Here is a 16,428-nt window from a genome sequence, read left to right on the forward strand (position 1 = left end):
GCATTTTGGTCACATACTTTTCAATTTTTTAACGCTGACCCAAACATCCTTTTGACCAAATGCTCAGCATGGCTGAATATTCTTCACAACATGCTGTGATAATCAGTTAGCACTGAATTTGAATAAAAAGTCACAGTGCTAGGTAAATCCAGTGCTTTACATGTACTAGTCTTAACTGCTGAATGCTGTGATCCCTGTGCTAACAGGTTCATTATCTAGTGGTCTTGTTCAATTCAGTCCTATGTGACCACATACAAATAATGCAGTACAGTCTTATTTTAAACTTAGACTTAAGTAAACAAAAACCTTGTCTACTGATGACATCAGGTCTGTATTACAAGCATGTACTTAAAGTTAAATGATGATTGTTTATTGGTCTGCCTGGAGTTACTTTAAGAGCTCTGCAAAAGCATCCTGTTTGCTCAATTGTAACAGGCATTAAATGGCAAGATCTCTTCTTTAGTTTGTCATCTTTATATCGTCTGCCATTTATCTATGCTCTCAACATCCAAGCCGTGAGGGAAGGGATTGGAGGTTGGAATACAGAACGGACCCAAAGTTATAAGGGTCAGAAAACAGTCCAATCCCCATGGATGTTTGGAGGACAACTTCAAAAGTAGAGGGAACCAGATCTACCTCAGCTTCAACAAAGTCGTCCCTACTAGAGGAACAGAAGGATAAACATACAGTAGACCCTCCTCCCAATGCAGGAAGAAGGCATCTGATGCTAAGCCTGTCGTGTGACCTGAGCCTGGAGAAGTACTGAGGGACTTTGTTGTTTAGGTGAGTGAAAGAGATCCACTGAAGGGGTGCTCCACACTCAGATCTCTGGGGCTATGCCCATATTGAGAGACCAATTGTGTGGTTGCATGACCCTGCTCAACCTGGTTTGTCAGACAATCATTTCCCACTAGATATGTGGCTCTGAGCACCATGATGTAAGTTAGAGCCCACTTCTGAATCGAGGATTAGGTGAAAAGTTCATCAAGGGTAGATGAATGCCAAAATCTCACGAAGGGAACAACAGTACAAAGACAGTGGGAAGTGGGCCAATGACTCAAGAGGCCAGGACAACAGTCTGGTGTCTAAAATAATTATTAAAGATTTGAACACAGATCTATGTTTCTGCCACAGGCCTGCCTCAGGAGTCAAACACAAAACATTAAAAATACTGGTCAATACAAATATATAAAATGTAAGAGCACATCAGGTTATTATAACTAACATATAAACCATAATATATATCCAAGTATAAAACATTTATAAATACTGATCAGTAAAAACATAAAATATCAGATTAAATTAATCGGAACATAAATAATAAAGTGACAAGGATCCTTTTATGAGTTTCTTTAATTTTCTGTTTTTTCTATTAACTATTTGTATTATTACACACTCTTCTGTTAATATTATTGGTTTATGGACTTTTCATTTGTTGTAACAATGCATCATTGCATTATATTATTTATTGTATCATTTGTTTACGTTTTCTTATATTTTTAGACTCCTGAGGCAGGCCATAGGCCGAAACACGATGCCGTGACAAGTCTTTTTATCAATAAATCATCCTTAAAAGTATCAAGGTTGTCCCTTTTGTTTCTGGAGTCCACGGTCGTTTTCCCACTTGTCTCCTGTTGCTGCTTACTTTAAACTTAAGTTGGCTGCTACTTCATCTTATGAGTGATCAGATTTCCCCCTCCATGCCCAGCTTCCTAAATTCTTAGTGTTTCCAATATAATCCTCTCCAACCCTCCCCCCCCCCCCCCCCACACACACACACACACAACTTACTACAGGGGAAACACCTTAAAATTCACACATCATACTATGGTCTTACATAAACTATTTCTGCTGCCTTCCTATTCTGGTCAGCTTGGGACATCTAACCTGAAGACAAAAAGTACTGTACCCTAGCCTATCTTGCTTTTTTAAGTACAATTGTTTAATCACATGTGCATTAAAAAAAAATTGACAGACATGTTCATATACACAGACACACAAAATGGGGAGGGGGGGGAGAGGAAATTTATAAAATGGTGCAAAAAAAAAAAAAAAAAGAAAAAGAAAAGCACATAGCAATATTCTACAAATCATGCCTAAAGTTAGGCATGGTCTATAGAATAGCACTTAAGCCCAGGGATCGCGTCTACATTTAGACATGGCCATTTGTTAAAAAGCCAATTGGCACTAAAGCGAATGCTACATACCTGTAGAGGGTATTCTCCGAGGACAGCAGGCTACTACTACTACTTAACATTTCTAGAGCGCTACTAGGGTTACGCAGCGCTGTACAAATTAACAATTAAGGACGGTCCCTGCTCGGAAGAGCTTACAATCTAATGGACGAAATGTCAAGTTGGGGTAGATAAGTTTCCTGAGAAGTGGTGTAGTGATTAGGAGCCGAAGGCGACATTGAAGAGGTGGGCTTTGAGCATTGATCTGAAGATGGGTAGGGAGGGGGCACGGCGTATGGGTTCAGGGAGTGTGTTCCAGGCATGGGGTGAGGCGAGATAGAAGGGACGGAGCCTGGAGTTGGAGGTGGTGGAGAAGGGTACTGAAAGGAGGGATTTGTCTTGAGAGCGGAGGTTACGGGTAGGGATGTAAGGGGAGATGAGGGTAGAGAGGTACGGAGGGGCCGCAGATCGAGTGCATTTGTAGGTGAGTAAGAGAAGCTTGAAATGTATCCAGTATCTGATTGGGAGCCAGTGAAGTGACTTGAGGAGAGGGGTGATATGAGTATATCGGGAAGGCGGAAGATAAGACATGCGGCAGAGTTCTGGATGGACTGAAGGGGAAGTAGATGGCTATGTGGGAGGCCGGTCAGGAGTAGGTTGCAGTAGTCAAGGCGAGAGGTAATGAGAGAGTGGATGATAGTTCGGGTGGTGTGCTCGGAGAGGAAAGGGCGAATTTTGCTGATGTTATAGAGGAAGAAGCGACAGGTCTTGGCTATCTGCTGGATGTGCGCAGAAAAGGAGAGGGAGGAGTCGAAGATGACACCGAGGTTGCGGGCAGATAAGATGGGGACAATGAGGGTGTTCTCAACTGAGATAGAGAGTGAAGGGAGAGGGGAAGTGGGTTTGGGTGGGAAGACAATAAGTTCAGTCTTAGACATATTCAGTTTCAGGTGGCGGTTGGACATCCAGGCAGCAATGTCGGATAAGCAGGCCGAGACTTTGGCCTGGGTATCCGCAGTGATTTCTGGTGTGGAGAGATAAAGCTGGGTGTCGTCGGCATAAAGATGATAGTGGAAACCATGAGAAGAAATCAGGGAGCCTAAGGAAGAGGTGCAGATTGAAAAAAGAAGGGGCCCAAGGACAGATCCCTGAGGAACTCCAACAGAGAGCGGGATAGGGGAGGAGGACGAACCATGAGAGTGTACTCTGAAGGTACGATGGGAGAGATAAGAGGAGAACCAGGAGAGGACAGAGCCCTGGAACCCAAGGGAGGACAGTGTGTCAAGAAGTAGGTTGTGATTGACAGTGTCAAAAGCGGCAGAGAGGTCGAGGAGGATGAGGATGGAGTAGTGACCTTTGGATTTGGCGAGGAATAGGTCATTACAGACTTTAGATAGTGCCGTTTCTGTTGAGTGTAGGGGGCGAAAGCCGGATTGGAGCGGGTCGATGATGGCATGAGAGGAGAGAAAATCAATACAGCAGCTGTGAACGGCGCATTCAAGTATCTTGGAGAGGAAGGGTAGGAGGGAAATGGGTCGGTAGTTGGAGGGACAGGTAGGGTCAAGTGATGGTTTTTTGAGGAGTGGAGTGACCACAGCATGCTTGAAGGTGTCCGGGACAGATGCAGTGGAGAGAGAGAGGTTAAGTATATGACAGATGGTGGGGGTGATGGTAGGAGTGATGGTGTTGAGTAGGTTAGTGGGGATGGGGTCAGAGGAACAAGTGGTGGCTTTCGAGGAGGAGAGGAGATGGGCGATTTCCTCTTCGGTGATAGCAGGAAAGGAGGAGAAGGAGGCCTGGGTAGGTTGGATGAGAGAGTGAGATATAGGCTGAAGAGGAGGAGAGGGAGTAGTGGTGAATTCGAGGTTGATCTTCTGGACCTTGTCACGGAAGTAGTGGGCCAGAGATTGAGGAGAGAGTGAGGGGGGGAGTGGGAGCAGAGGGCACTTTGAGGAGGGAGTTGAGGGTGGCGAATAGACGACGAGGGTTAGAGCTAAGGGAATTGGTCAATTGGATATAATAGTCCTGCTTAGCGAGGAATAGGGAGGATTGGAAGGAGGATAGCATGAATTTGAAGTGAATGAAGTCAGTAAGGGTGCGAGATTTCCTCCAGAGGCGTTCAGCCGAACGGGCGCAGGAGCGAAGGTATCGGGTGCACGGGGTCAGCCAGGGCTGGGGATTGGTACATCTTGTGGGCCGGGAGGTGGACGGTGCAAGGGTGTCTAGAGCAGAGGAAAGAGTGGCATTGTAAGTGGAGACAGCTTTGTCAACGGATGTGGAGGACAAATTGGAAGGGAGGAGATCAGAGATAGTAGAGGATAAGGTGGAGGGGTCAACAGCCTGGAGATTTCTGGACGTAGTAGTTAGTGTTGGGCGAGAGTGAGGGGGAGGGTGCTGAAGTGTGAATGTGATAAGGTGGTGGTCGGAGAGAGGAAGAGGTGAGACGCAGAAAGTGGAGGGTGAGCAAGTAGAAGAGAGGACGAGATCAAGAAAGTGGCCAGATTTGTGAGTAGGGGTGGTGGGGCTCAGTTGGAGGTTGAAGGAGGAGGTAAGAGTGAGGAACTGAGCAACATATGAATCGGAAGGGTTATCAGTGTGGATGTTGAAGTCACCGAGAATGAGGGATGGGGATGAGGGCTCAAGAAAGACGGAGAGCCAGGCATCGAAGTCGGTAAGGAAGGATGGGAAGGATTCATCAGGGGGGCGGTAAATGACTGCAACTCTGAGTGGCAGTGGGTGGAATAGACGGATGGAGTGAACTTCAAAGGATGAGAAGCTGTGAGACTGAGGTAGATGGAGAGGTTGGAAGCTGCAGGCGGGCGAAAGTAGTAGTCCGACGCCGCCACCGCGGCCGACTGGGCGGGGCGAATGGGAGAAAAGATATCCTCCGTGGCATAGGGCTGCGATTGAGGCAGAGTTGTCCGGGGTGAGCCAGGTTTCAGTTAGGGCGAGCAGATGAAGGGAATGGGAGATGAAGAGATCGTGGGTGAAGGGAAGTTTGTTGCAGATTGAGTGGGCGTTCCACAGGGCACACGAGAAGGGGAGGGAGGAGGGGGGAGGAGGGGAGGAGGGGGGAGGAGGGGAATAGGGATGAGATTGGAGATATCGCGGGATTGTTTGCATAGATGAGATGAGGACGAGCACAGGTGTGGGGGACCTGGGTTGGGATTGATGTCACCCGCGGATAGCAGGAGAAGGAGCATGAGAGTGCAGAGAAGGGTGGGTGAGGAAGGGCGACGAAGGCGACGAAGAAGGGATGCGCTTAGGAGGAAAGGGGAAGGGTTCATGGCAGGAAGGAGGTGTTGAAGGTTGAGAGCTAGGAAGGAGGAGGAAGACAGTAGGGATGGAGAGGTGGTGGGGGATAGGGGTAGGTAGGGGAGGGCGGAAGAGGACAGGGATGGGTAGTGAGATCATGTGGAAGACAGCGGTGAGAGGGGGAAAAGATTAGGGAGTGACAGGGCAAGGAATAGGATGTGAATGGGGGCCATGGGTAGTGACTGAGGTGTTCAAAGGGAAGGTAGGTGGGCTGGGAGACAGGCAGGTGATGGTAAGCAGTCGGGCAGGAGAGTGATGAGCTGGTAGGAGGATGGGCTGGGAGGCAGGCGGGTTTCAGGGTGGGTGGTAGACAGTCAGGTGATTGGTGGTAAGTCAATGATTGGCTAGTGGTCCGGTTGAGTGGCAGGCTGGAGTGGTTTGAAGCAGGAGCTGGCAGACTAGGACAAGCTGATGCAGACAGACTGGAACAGGCTGGGACAAGCTGAAGCAGACGGACTGGAACAGGTTGTATCAGGCAGACTGGAGTAAGCTGGCTGGAGGAGAGGGCCTGGAGTAAGGGAGCAGCTGGAGCAGGCAGGCTGTAACACGCTGGATCAAGTAGACGAACAGGTTGAGGCAGATGGACTGGAGCAAGCAGGGAGAGCAGGATCGGGCGGACTGGAACAGCTGGATCAGGTGAACTGGAACGAGCAAGCAGGAAGCTGGATCGGGCGGACTGGAGCAGACAGGAAGAAGCTGGATCAGGCGAACTGGAGTAGGCAGTCAGGAAGCTGAAGCAGGCGGACTGGAGCTGGCAGGAAGAAGCAGTACCAGGCGGATTGGAGCAAGCAGGAAGAAGCTGGATCAGGCGGATTGGAGCAGGCAGGAAGAAGCTGAACCTGGCGGACTGGAGCAGGCTGGGGGAAGCTGCATCAGGCGGACTGGAGCAGGCAGGAGGAAGCTGCATCAGGCGGACTGGAGCAGGCAGGAAGACACAGGATCAGGCAGACTGGAGGCAGGAAGAAGCTGGATCAGGCGGGTTGGAGCAGGCAGGAAGAAGCTGAACCTGGCGGACTGGAGCAGGCAGGGGGAAGCTGCATCAGGCGGACTGGAGCAGGCAGGAGGAAACTGCATCAGGCGGACTGGAGCAGGCAGGAAGACGCAGGATCAGGCAGACTGGAGCAGGCAGGAAGAAGCTGTATCAGGCGGACTGGAGCAAGCAGGAAGAAGCTGGATCAAGCAGACTGGAGCAGGCAGGAAGAAACTGGTTCAGGCGGACTGGAGCATGCAGGAAGAATCTGCGTCACGCAGGGAGAAGCCGGATCAGGCGGACTGGAAGACGCAGGGTGAAGCCGGATCAGGCGGACTGGAACACGCAGGGTGAAGCCGGATCAGGGGACTGGAACACGCAGGGTGAAGCCGGATCAGGGGACTGGAACACGCAGGGAGAAGCCGGATCAGGCGGACTGGAAGACGTAGGGTGAGGCCGGATCAGGCGGACTGGAACACGCAGGGTAGAGCCGGATCAGGTGGAGGCAAGTTGCAGAAACCGGCTGGGCTCGAGCATCCCGATGGCTGCGCAGCAGCAGCTCTGGGGGAACCAGCCTCCCAGACAGTCGCCGTCCTGTGGTTCCCGACCTCCGTGCACTGGCCCTGCTGAAGCACGGGGATCGCCCGCAGTGTAGGGCCGCCGAGCACAGCTGTCCACACTAGGGCCGCCGAACTCGGCCGCCGTCCCCCGCGCCCTGGTCGGTCAGCAAGCGTCTCGGTCCGTGCACTGCGTCCAGGCCCCGTGAACATCAGCGCGCGCCCGGGCCGTTCCGGCCGGGGAGCACAGTGGCGGCACACCGGACCCGGGCTCAGCACGCACTACAGACGCCGACACGGGTCTCCGAAGTCCGGGGTCCCTCGGGTGCTAGGGCCCCGGCAGAGAGAGGCGGCGGGAGTCGTGGGACGGCCGGACGGCAAGGCGAGGGACAGGCTGATTGTTCTCACTGATGGGTGACGTCCACTGCAGCCCCTCCAATCGGAAACTTCACTAGCAAAGGCCTTTGCTAGTCCTCGCGCGCCCATGCGCATGCGCGGCCGTCTTCCCGCCCGAACCGGCTCGTGTTAGTCTGTCCCATACGTAGCAAGACAAACAAGGGAAGACTCCAAAGGGGAGGCGGGCGGGTTTGTGAGAACAATCAGCCTGCTGTCCTCGGAGAATACCCTCTACAGGTATGTAGCATTCGCTTTCTCCAAGGACAAGCAGGCTGCTTGTTCTCACTGATGGGGTATCCCTAGCCCCCAGGCTCACTCAAAACAAACAAACATGGTCAATTGGGCCTCGCAACGGCGAGGACATAAATGAGATTGACCTAGCAACTTATCCAACTAACTGAGAGTGTAGCCTGGAACAGAATAAAACATGGGCCTAAGGGGGTGGAGTTGGATTCTAAACCCCGAACAGATTCTGAAGCACTGACTGCCCGAACCGACTGTCGCGTCGAGTATCCTGCTGCAGGCAGTAATGAGATGTGAATGTGTGGACAGATGACCACGTCGCAGCTTTGCAGATCTCTTCAATAGTGGCTGACTTCAAGTGGGCCACTGACGCAGCCATGGCTCTGACATTGTGAGCCGTGACATGACCCTCAAGAGCCAGCCCAGCCTGGGCGTAAGTGAAGGAAATGCAATCTGCTAGCCAATTGGATATGGTGCGTTTCCCCACAGCCACTCCCCTCCTGTTGGGATCAAAAGAAACAAACAATTGAGCGGACTGTCTGTGGGGCTGTGTCCGCTCCAGATAGAAGGCCAATGCTCTTTTGCAGTCCAATGTGTGCAGCTGACGTTCAGCAGGGCAGGAATGAGGACGGGGAAAGAATGTTGGCAAGACAATTGACTGGTTCAGATGGAACTCCGACTGGGCAGTATTCACAATGGAGAAGGGTAGTTAGTGGGGTTCCTCAGGGGTCCGTGCTAGGACCGCTGCTTTTTAATATATTTATAAATGATTTAGAGATGGGAGTAACTAGCGAGGTAATTAAATTTGCTGATGACACAAAGTTATTCAAAGTCGTTAAATCGCGACAGGATTGTGAAAAATTACAAGAGGACCTTACGAGACTGGGAGACTGGGCGGCTAAATGGCAGATGATGTTTAATGTGAGCAAGTGCAAGGTGATGCATGTGGGAAAAAAGAACCCGAATTATAGCTACGTCATGCAAGGTTCCACGTTAGGAGTTACGGACTAAGAAAGGGATCTGGGTGTCGTCGTCGATAACACACTGAAACCTTCTGCTCAGTGTGCTGCTGCGGCTAAGAAAGCAAATAGAATGTTGGGTATTATTAGGAAAGGTATGGAAAACAGGTGTGAGGATGTTATAATGCCGTTGTATCGCTCCATGGTGCGACCGCACCTTGAGTATTGTGTTCAATTCTGGTCGCCGCATCTCAAGAAAGATGTAGTAGAATTGGAAAAGGTGCAGCGAAGGGCGACTAAAATGATAGCGGGGATGGGACGACTTCCCTATGAAGAAAGACTAAGGAGGCTAGGGCTATACAGCTTGGAGAAGAGACGGCTGAGGGGAGAGTATGCCTTGTAGCGCTAAATAGTAGTAGTAGTAGTATATAAAATAATGAGTGGAGTGGAACAGGTGGATGTGAAGCGTCTGTTCACGCTTTCCAAAAATACTAGGACTAGGGGGCATGCGATGAAACTACAGTGTAGTAAATTTAAAACAAATCGGAGAAAATTTTTCTTCACCCGACGTGTAATTAAACTCTGGAATTCGTTGCCGGAGAAAGTGGTGAAGGCGGTTAGCTTAGCAGAGTTTAAAAAGGGGTTGGACGGATTCCTAAAGGACAAGTCCATAAACCGCTACTAAACGGACTTGGAAAAATCCAAAATTCCAGGAATAACATGTATAGAATGTTTCTACGTTTGGGAAGCTTGCCAGGTGCCCTTGGCCTGGATTGGCCGCTGTCGTGGACAGGATGCTGGGCTCGATGGACCCTTGGTCTTTTCCCAGTATGGCATTACTTATGTACTTATGTACTACCTTCGGCAAGAACTTAGGGTGAGTGCGGAGGACTACTCTGTTATGATGAAATTTGGTGTAAGGGGCCTGGGCTACCAGGGCCTGAAGCTCACTGACTCTACGAGCTGAAGTAACTGCCACCAAGAAAATGACCTTCCAGGTCAAGTACTTCAGATGGCAGGAGTTCAGTGGCTCAAAAGGAGGTTTCATCAGCTGGGTGAGAACGACATTGAGATCCCATGACACTGTAGGAGGTTTGACGGGGGGCTTTGACAAAAGCAAACCTCTCATGAAGCGAACAACTAAAGGCTGTCCTGAGATCGGCTTACCTTCCACACAGTAATGGTATGCACTGATTGCGCTAAGGTGAACCCTTACAGAGTTGGTCTTGAGACCAGACTCAGACAAGTGCAGAAGATATTCAAGCAGTGTCTGTGTAGGACAAGAGCGAGGATCTAGGGCCTTGCTGTCACACCAGACGGCAAACCTCCTCCATAGAAAGAAGTAACTCCTCTTAGTGGAATCTTTCCTGGAAGCAAGCAAGATGCAGGAGACACCCTCTGACAGACCCAAAGAGGCAAAGCCTACGCTCTCAACATCCAGGCCGTGAGAGCCAGAGACTGGAGGTTGGGATGCAGAAGCGCCCCTTCGTCCTGTGTGATGAGGGTCGGAAAACACTCCAATCTCCACGGTTCTTCGGAGGACAACTCCAGAAGAAGAGGGAACCAGATCTGACGCGGCCAAAACGGAGCAATCAGAATCATGGTGCCTTGGTCCTGCTTGAGTTTCAACAAAGTCTTTCCCACCAGAGGTATGGGAGGATAAGCATACAGCAGACCTTCCCCCCAGTCCAGGAGGAAGGCATCCGATGCCAGTCTGCCGGGGGCCTGAAGTCTGGAACAGAACTGAGGAACCTTGTGGTTGGCTCGAGATGCAAAGAGATCTACCAAGGGGGTGCCCCACACCTGGAAGATCTGGCGCACTACTCGGGAGTTGAGCGACCACTCATGAGGTTGCATAATCCTGCTCAACCTGTCGGCCAGACTGTTGTTTATGCCTGCCAGATATGTGGCTTGGAGCACCATGCCGTGACGGCGAGCCCACAGCCACATGCTGACGGCTTTCCTGACACAGGGGGCGAGATCCGGTGCCCCCCTGCTTGCTGATGTAATACATGGCAACCTGGTTGTCTGTCTGAATTTGGATAATTTGGTGGGACAGCTGATCTCTGAAAGCCTTCAGAGCGTTCCAGACCGCTCGTAACTCCAGGAGATTGATCTGCAGATCGCGTTCCTGGAGGGACCAGCTTCCCTGGGTGTGAAGCCCATCGACATGAGCCCCCCACCCCAGGAGAGACGCATCTGTAGTCAGCACTTTTTGTGGCTGAGGAATTTGGAAAGGGCGTCCCAGAGTCAAATTGGACCAAATCGTCCACCAATACAGGGATTTGAGAAAACTCGTGGACAGGTGGATCACGACTTCTAGATCCCCAGCAGCCTGAAACCACTGGGAAGCTAGGGTCCATTGAGCAGATCACATGTGAAGGCGGGCCATGGGAGTCACATGAACTGTGGAGGCCATGTGGCCCAACAATCTCAACATCTGCCGAGCTGTGATCTGCTGTGACGCTCGCACCCGCGAGACGAGGGACAACAATTTGTTGGCTCTCGCCTCTGGGAGATAGGCACGAGCCGTCCGAGAATCCAGCAGAGCTCCTATGAATTCAAGTCACTGCACTGGGAGAAGATGGGACTTTGGATAATTGATCACAAGCCCCAGTAGCTCCAGGAGGCGAATAGTCATCTGCATTGACTGTAGAGCTCCTGCCTCGGATGTGTTCTTCACCAGCCAATCGTCGAGATAGGGGAACACATGCACTCCCAGCCTGCGAAGCGCCGCTGCTACTACAGCCAAGCACTTCGTGAACACTCTGGGCGCAGAGGCGAGCCCAAAGGGTAGCACACAGTACTGGAAGTGACGTGTGCCCAGCTGAAATCGCAGATACTGCCTGTGAGCTGGCAGTATCGGGATGTGCATGTAGGCGTCTTCAAGTCCAGAGAGCATAGCCAGTCGTTTTCCTGAATCATGGGAAGAAGGGTGCCCAGGGAAAGCATCCTGAACTTTTCCTTGACCAGATATTTGTTCAGGGCCCTTCGGTCTAGGATGGGACGCTTCCCCCCTGTTTTCTTTTCCACAAGGAAGTACCTGGAATAGAATCCCAGCCCTTCTTGCCCAGATGGCACGGGCTCGACCGCATTGGCGCTGAGAAGGGCGGAGAGTTCCTCTGCAAGTACCTGCTTGTGCTGGAAGCTGTAAGATTGAGCTCCCGGTGGGCCATTTGGAGGTTTGGAAACCAAATTGAGGGTGTATCCTTGCCGGACTATTTGGAGAACCCACTGGTCGGAGGTTATGAGAGGCCACCTTTGGTGAAAAACTTTCAACCTCCCCCCGACCGGCAGATCGCCCGGCACTGACACGTTGATGTCGGCTGTGCTCTGCTGGAGCCAGTCAAAAGCTCGCCCCTTGCTTTTGCTGGGGAGCCGAGGGACCTTGCTGAGGTGCACGCTGCTGACAAGAGCGAGCGCGCTGGGGCTTAGCCTGGGCCGCAGGCTGTCGAGAAGGAGGATTGTACCTACGCTTACCAGAAGAGTAGGGAACAGTCTTCCTTCCCCCATAAAAACGTCTACCTGAGGAGGTAGATGCTGAAGGCTGCCGGCGGGAGAACTTGTCGAAAGCGGTATCCCGCTGGTGGAGCTGCTCTACCACCTGTTCGACTTTTTCTCCAAAAATATTGTCCGCTCGGCAAGGGGAGTCCGCAATCCGCTGCTGGATCCTATTCTCCAGGTCGGAGGACGCAGCCATGAAAGTCTGCGCATCACCACACCTTGAGCAGCGGCCCTGGACGCGACATCAAAGGTATCATATACCCCTCTGGCCAGGAATTTTCTGCACGCCTTCAGCTGCCTGACCACCTCCTGAAATGGCTTGGCTTGCTCAGGAGGGAGCTTGTCCACCAAGCCCGCCAACTGCCGCACATTGTTCCGCATGTGTATGCTCGTGTAGAGCTGGTAAGACTGGATTTTGGCCACGAGCATAGAAGAATGGTAGGCCTTCCTCCCAAAGGAGTCTAAGGTTCTAGAGTCCTTGCCCGGGGGCGCCGAAGCATGCTCCCTAGAACTCTTAGCCTTCTTTAGGGCCAGATCCACCACACCAGAGTCGTGAGGCAACTGAGTGCGCATCAGCTCTGGGTCCCCATGGATCCGGTACTGGGACTCCATCTTCTTGGGAATGTGGGGATTAGTTAGAGGCTTGATCCAGTTTGCTAGCAATGTCTTTTTCAGGACATGATGCATGGGTACTGTGGACGCTTCCTTAGGTGGAGAAGGATAGTCCAGGAGCTCAAACATTTCAGCCCTGGGCTCGTCCTCCACAACCACCGGGAAGGGGATGGCCGTAGACATCTCCCGGACAAAGGCCGCAAAAGACAGACTCTCAGGAGGAGAAAGCTGCCTTTCAGGGGAGGGAGTGGGATCGGAAGGAAGGCCATCAGACTCCTCGTCAGAGAAATATCTGATGTCCTCTTCCTCTTCCCACGAGGCCTCACCATCGGTATCAGACACAAGTTCATAAACCTGCGTCTGAAGCCGTGCCCGACTCGACTCCGTGGAAACACGGCCACGGTGGGAGCGTCAAGAGGTAGACTCCCTTGCCCGCACCGGCGAAGCTCCCTCCGCCGACGTCATCAGGGAGCCTTCCTGGGAGGCGACCGCAGTCGGTACCGCAAGCGGCACCGATGTCGGAGACCTCACCCCGGGCAAGGGGCCAGCCGGCGCCTCACTTGACGGTACCGGTGGCGCAAGCACCCCCGGTACCGGAGGGGAAGGGCGCAACAGCTCTCCCAGGATCTCTGGGAGAACGGCCCGGAGACTCTCGTGCAGAGCGGCTGTGGAGAAAGACATGGAAGCCGATGCAGGCGTCGAAGTCAGAGTCTGTTCCGGGCGTGGAGGCTGTTCCGGGCTGTCCAAGGTGGAGCGCATCGACACCTCCTGAACAGAGGGTGAGCGGTCCTCCCGGTGTCGATGCCTACTGGGTGCCGACTCCCTCGGCAACCCAGAGCTCTCGGTACCGATGCGGGAAGGAGACCGGTGTCGATGCTTCTTTGACTTTTTCAAACGAAGCATGTCACCGGAACTTCCCGGTACCGACGAGGACGTAGAATCCAACTGTTGCTTCTTCAGGACCGAGGCCGAAGAAGGTCGGTCTCGGGGGGGCTGTACCGCAGGAGCCCTCAGGGTAGGGGGAGACCCACCCGAAGGCTCACCACCACCAGCAGGGGAATGGACAGCCCTCACCTGCACTCCAGTCGAAGCACCACCGTCCGATGACATCAACACTAGTGGAGGTCCCGGTACCACCGACGCATGTCTCGGTACCGACGATGCAGAGGGTCAATGCCTCGATGCAGTCGATGCCGAGGTCGAAGGTCTTGAAGCTGTCGACGTCGATGCACTCGATACCCCCGGTGCTGTTGCCGACGAAGAGCCCGAGAACAACACGTTCCACTGGGCCAATCTCGCTACCTGAGTCCTTTTCTGTAAAAGGACGCAAAGACTACAGGCCTGCGGGCGGTGCCCAGCCGCCAGACACTGAAGACAGTGAGCGAGATTACCCGTGCGCACTGGGTGCACTTCTTGAAGCCGCTGGAAGACTTCGATGACATGGGCGGAAAACTCACGCCGGCGAAATCAAAACTCGTAATGGCGGTAAAGGCACCAAAAATAGGGAGAGAAAAAACTCGAACCGAGGCCTCAAAAGGGCCTACCCCGAAAACGAAAGGAAACTTAGCGGGGCAAAACACAGGAAAAGGGGAAAAGACCGTAAAGGTCTTCCTCCAAGTTCTTTTTTTTTTTAAGCAAAAGCTCAAAGACGCGCGAGGGTCAACTTGAGGGGCGCGAAACGGTGCAAACACGACCGTCCCGAGCGCGGACAAAAGAAGACTGACGAACACGAGCCGGTTCGGGCGGGAAGACGGCCGCGCATGCGCGGTGCGCATCGGCGCGCGAGGACTAGCAAAGGCCTTTGCTAGTGAAGTTTCCGATTGGAGGGGCTGCCGTGGACGTCACCCATCAGTGAGAACAAGCAGCCTGCTTGTCCTCGGAGAATTAGCTTGTTCAATTAAAATGTGCACGCACCCAAATTTGTGCACGCACATTTTTGTGCTTTTTATAGAATTAGGGGGTGAGGGGACACTGCTTGCAACATCTAATATTTTGCACATGAACTGTAGGAAAATAAACAGCTGCACATCATTATCAAAGAAACTTTCTAAAAACTATTCCTAATACTGCTCTTCAGATAATACAGCACTGATGATTCATATCAAAACAAAATAGTTTCTCACCTGAAAAAGTATGAAGATGAGGAACAGCTCGTACACAACACTGACACATAGCCAAAATCTCCAGTAAGCTATAAAGAAAGAATAAATATACTAAAATACTATAAAACATAAGCATTAGCCAACTGATTTCTGACCACAAAAGGAAATGCTGATCATAAGTGTACAATAGGATTACAAAATAAAGGAAACAAGTCTTAACACAATTATTCACTTTTAACAATTTAAAAAAAGTGTGTGAACTAAAGAGATGCACTGGGCTCAAACCATCATATTCAGTCAAGAGCCCACCCAAACTGTTCAGGTGGCTACATTTTCATATCTTTTGGAGTTGCTGACAGAGTCCCAAAGTAGTCCAAAAACTTGCAAGTCAATGTAGCATGCTCTTCCAAGTATATTCCAAGACAAAGAAAAGTTTGAGGCCACCACAAATCTTGTAAGCATTAGATTTTCAAGTTTGTTAATGTCTTGAAAACCTAAATTTAGCATTTTCTTCCTATTTCATTTGGGCCTACAGTTCAATTTCAAACCCTGCTGTGGTGGCAGGTTCTAAGTGCTCATTCACAAGTACCCAGGATGCTTCCCCATTTTCTACCAATTCAGTATTAAAATAGGTCACAGAATAAGAGAGACCATGGATGCCTCTGGAAACACCCTAAAACCAATTCTTGAATGCTGCTCTTTAACAATGATTATGGTTTCCAACCAGGTTGTGAATATTGCCTAGGCAACATCTCAAGCTAGGCTGAGCAATAGGAATCAGATTCAAGAATTAAACCCAGGTTTTATACACAGTAGAGGTAATTTCATAAAAGTCAATTGCATGCATATGTAGCAAAGATACTTACCTGTAGCAGGTATTCTCCAAAGACAACACACTGATCATTTTCACAACTGGCCTGACGATCCGCGTCGGCCCGGGAGCTGGCATAATGCACAGCAAAAAAGAAAAAAGCTTTGCTAGAGTCTTCTGGCACACGTGCCGTGCATGCGCAGAGTGCCTTCCCGCCTGGCGCACAACAGCGCTCCTCAGTTCTATCCAAAAGCATAAATGAAAGAAAAACAAACAACTCCAAGGGGAGGTGGGCAGGATTGTGAGAATGATCAGCCTGCTGTCCTCGGAGAATACCTGCTACAGGTAAGTATCTTTGCTTTCTTCGAGGACAAGCAGGCATGTTTCCTTCTCACAAGTGGGGAATCCCTAGCATTCAGGCTCACCCAAAACAACAAACATTGGTCAATTGGGCCTGTTCAGCGAGGACAACGTAGATTAACCTGAAACTATATACAAACTGGAACAGAACAAAATGGGCCTAGGAGGGTGGAGTTGGATTCTAAACCCCAGATTCTGCAACACTGATTGCCCAAACCAACTGTTGCATCGGCTATCCTGCTCAAGGCAGTAATGAGATGTGAATGTGGACTGAAGACCATGTCGCAGCTTTGCAAATCTCTTCACAAAAGGCTGACTTCAAGGGGGCTACCAACGCAGCCATGGCTTTGACATTATGAGCTGTGACATGGCCCTCTAGAGTCAGCTCAGCTCGGACATAAGTGAAGGAAATGCAATCTGCTAGC

At 51.2% G+C, this 16,428-nt stretch overlaps 1 protein-coding gene across 1 annotated transcript in view; it reads right to left on the minus strand.

Moving 5' to 3' along the window:
- PTDSS2 (phosphatidylserine synthase 2) overlaps nt 1-16,428 on the minus strand; it is a 322,237-nt gene that overhangs the window by 165,560 nt on the left and 140,249 nt on the right. Inside the window, exon 4 of the mRNA XM_030201130.1 lies at nt 14,854-14,921. Coding sequence (XP_030056990.1) covers nt 14,854-14,921 — 68 coding nt within the window. The remainder of the gene's footprint in view (nt 1-14,853; nt 14,922-16,428) is intronic.

The sequence above is a fragment of the Microcaecilia unicolor genome, chromosome 4, assembly GCF_901765095.1.
Source record: "Microcaecilia unicolor chromosome 4, aMicUni1.1, whole genome shotgun sequence".
Classification (NCBI taxonomy): Eukaryota; Metazoa; Chordata; class Amphibia; order Gymnophiona; family Siphonopidae; genus Microcaecilia; species Microcaecilia unicolor.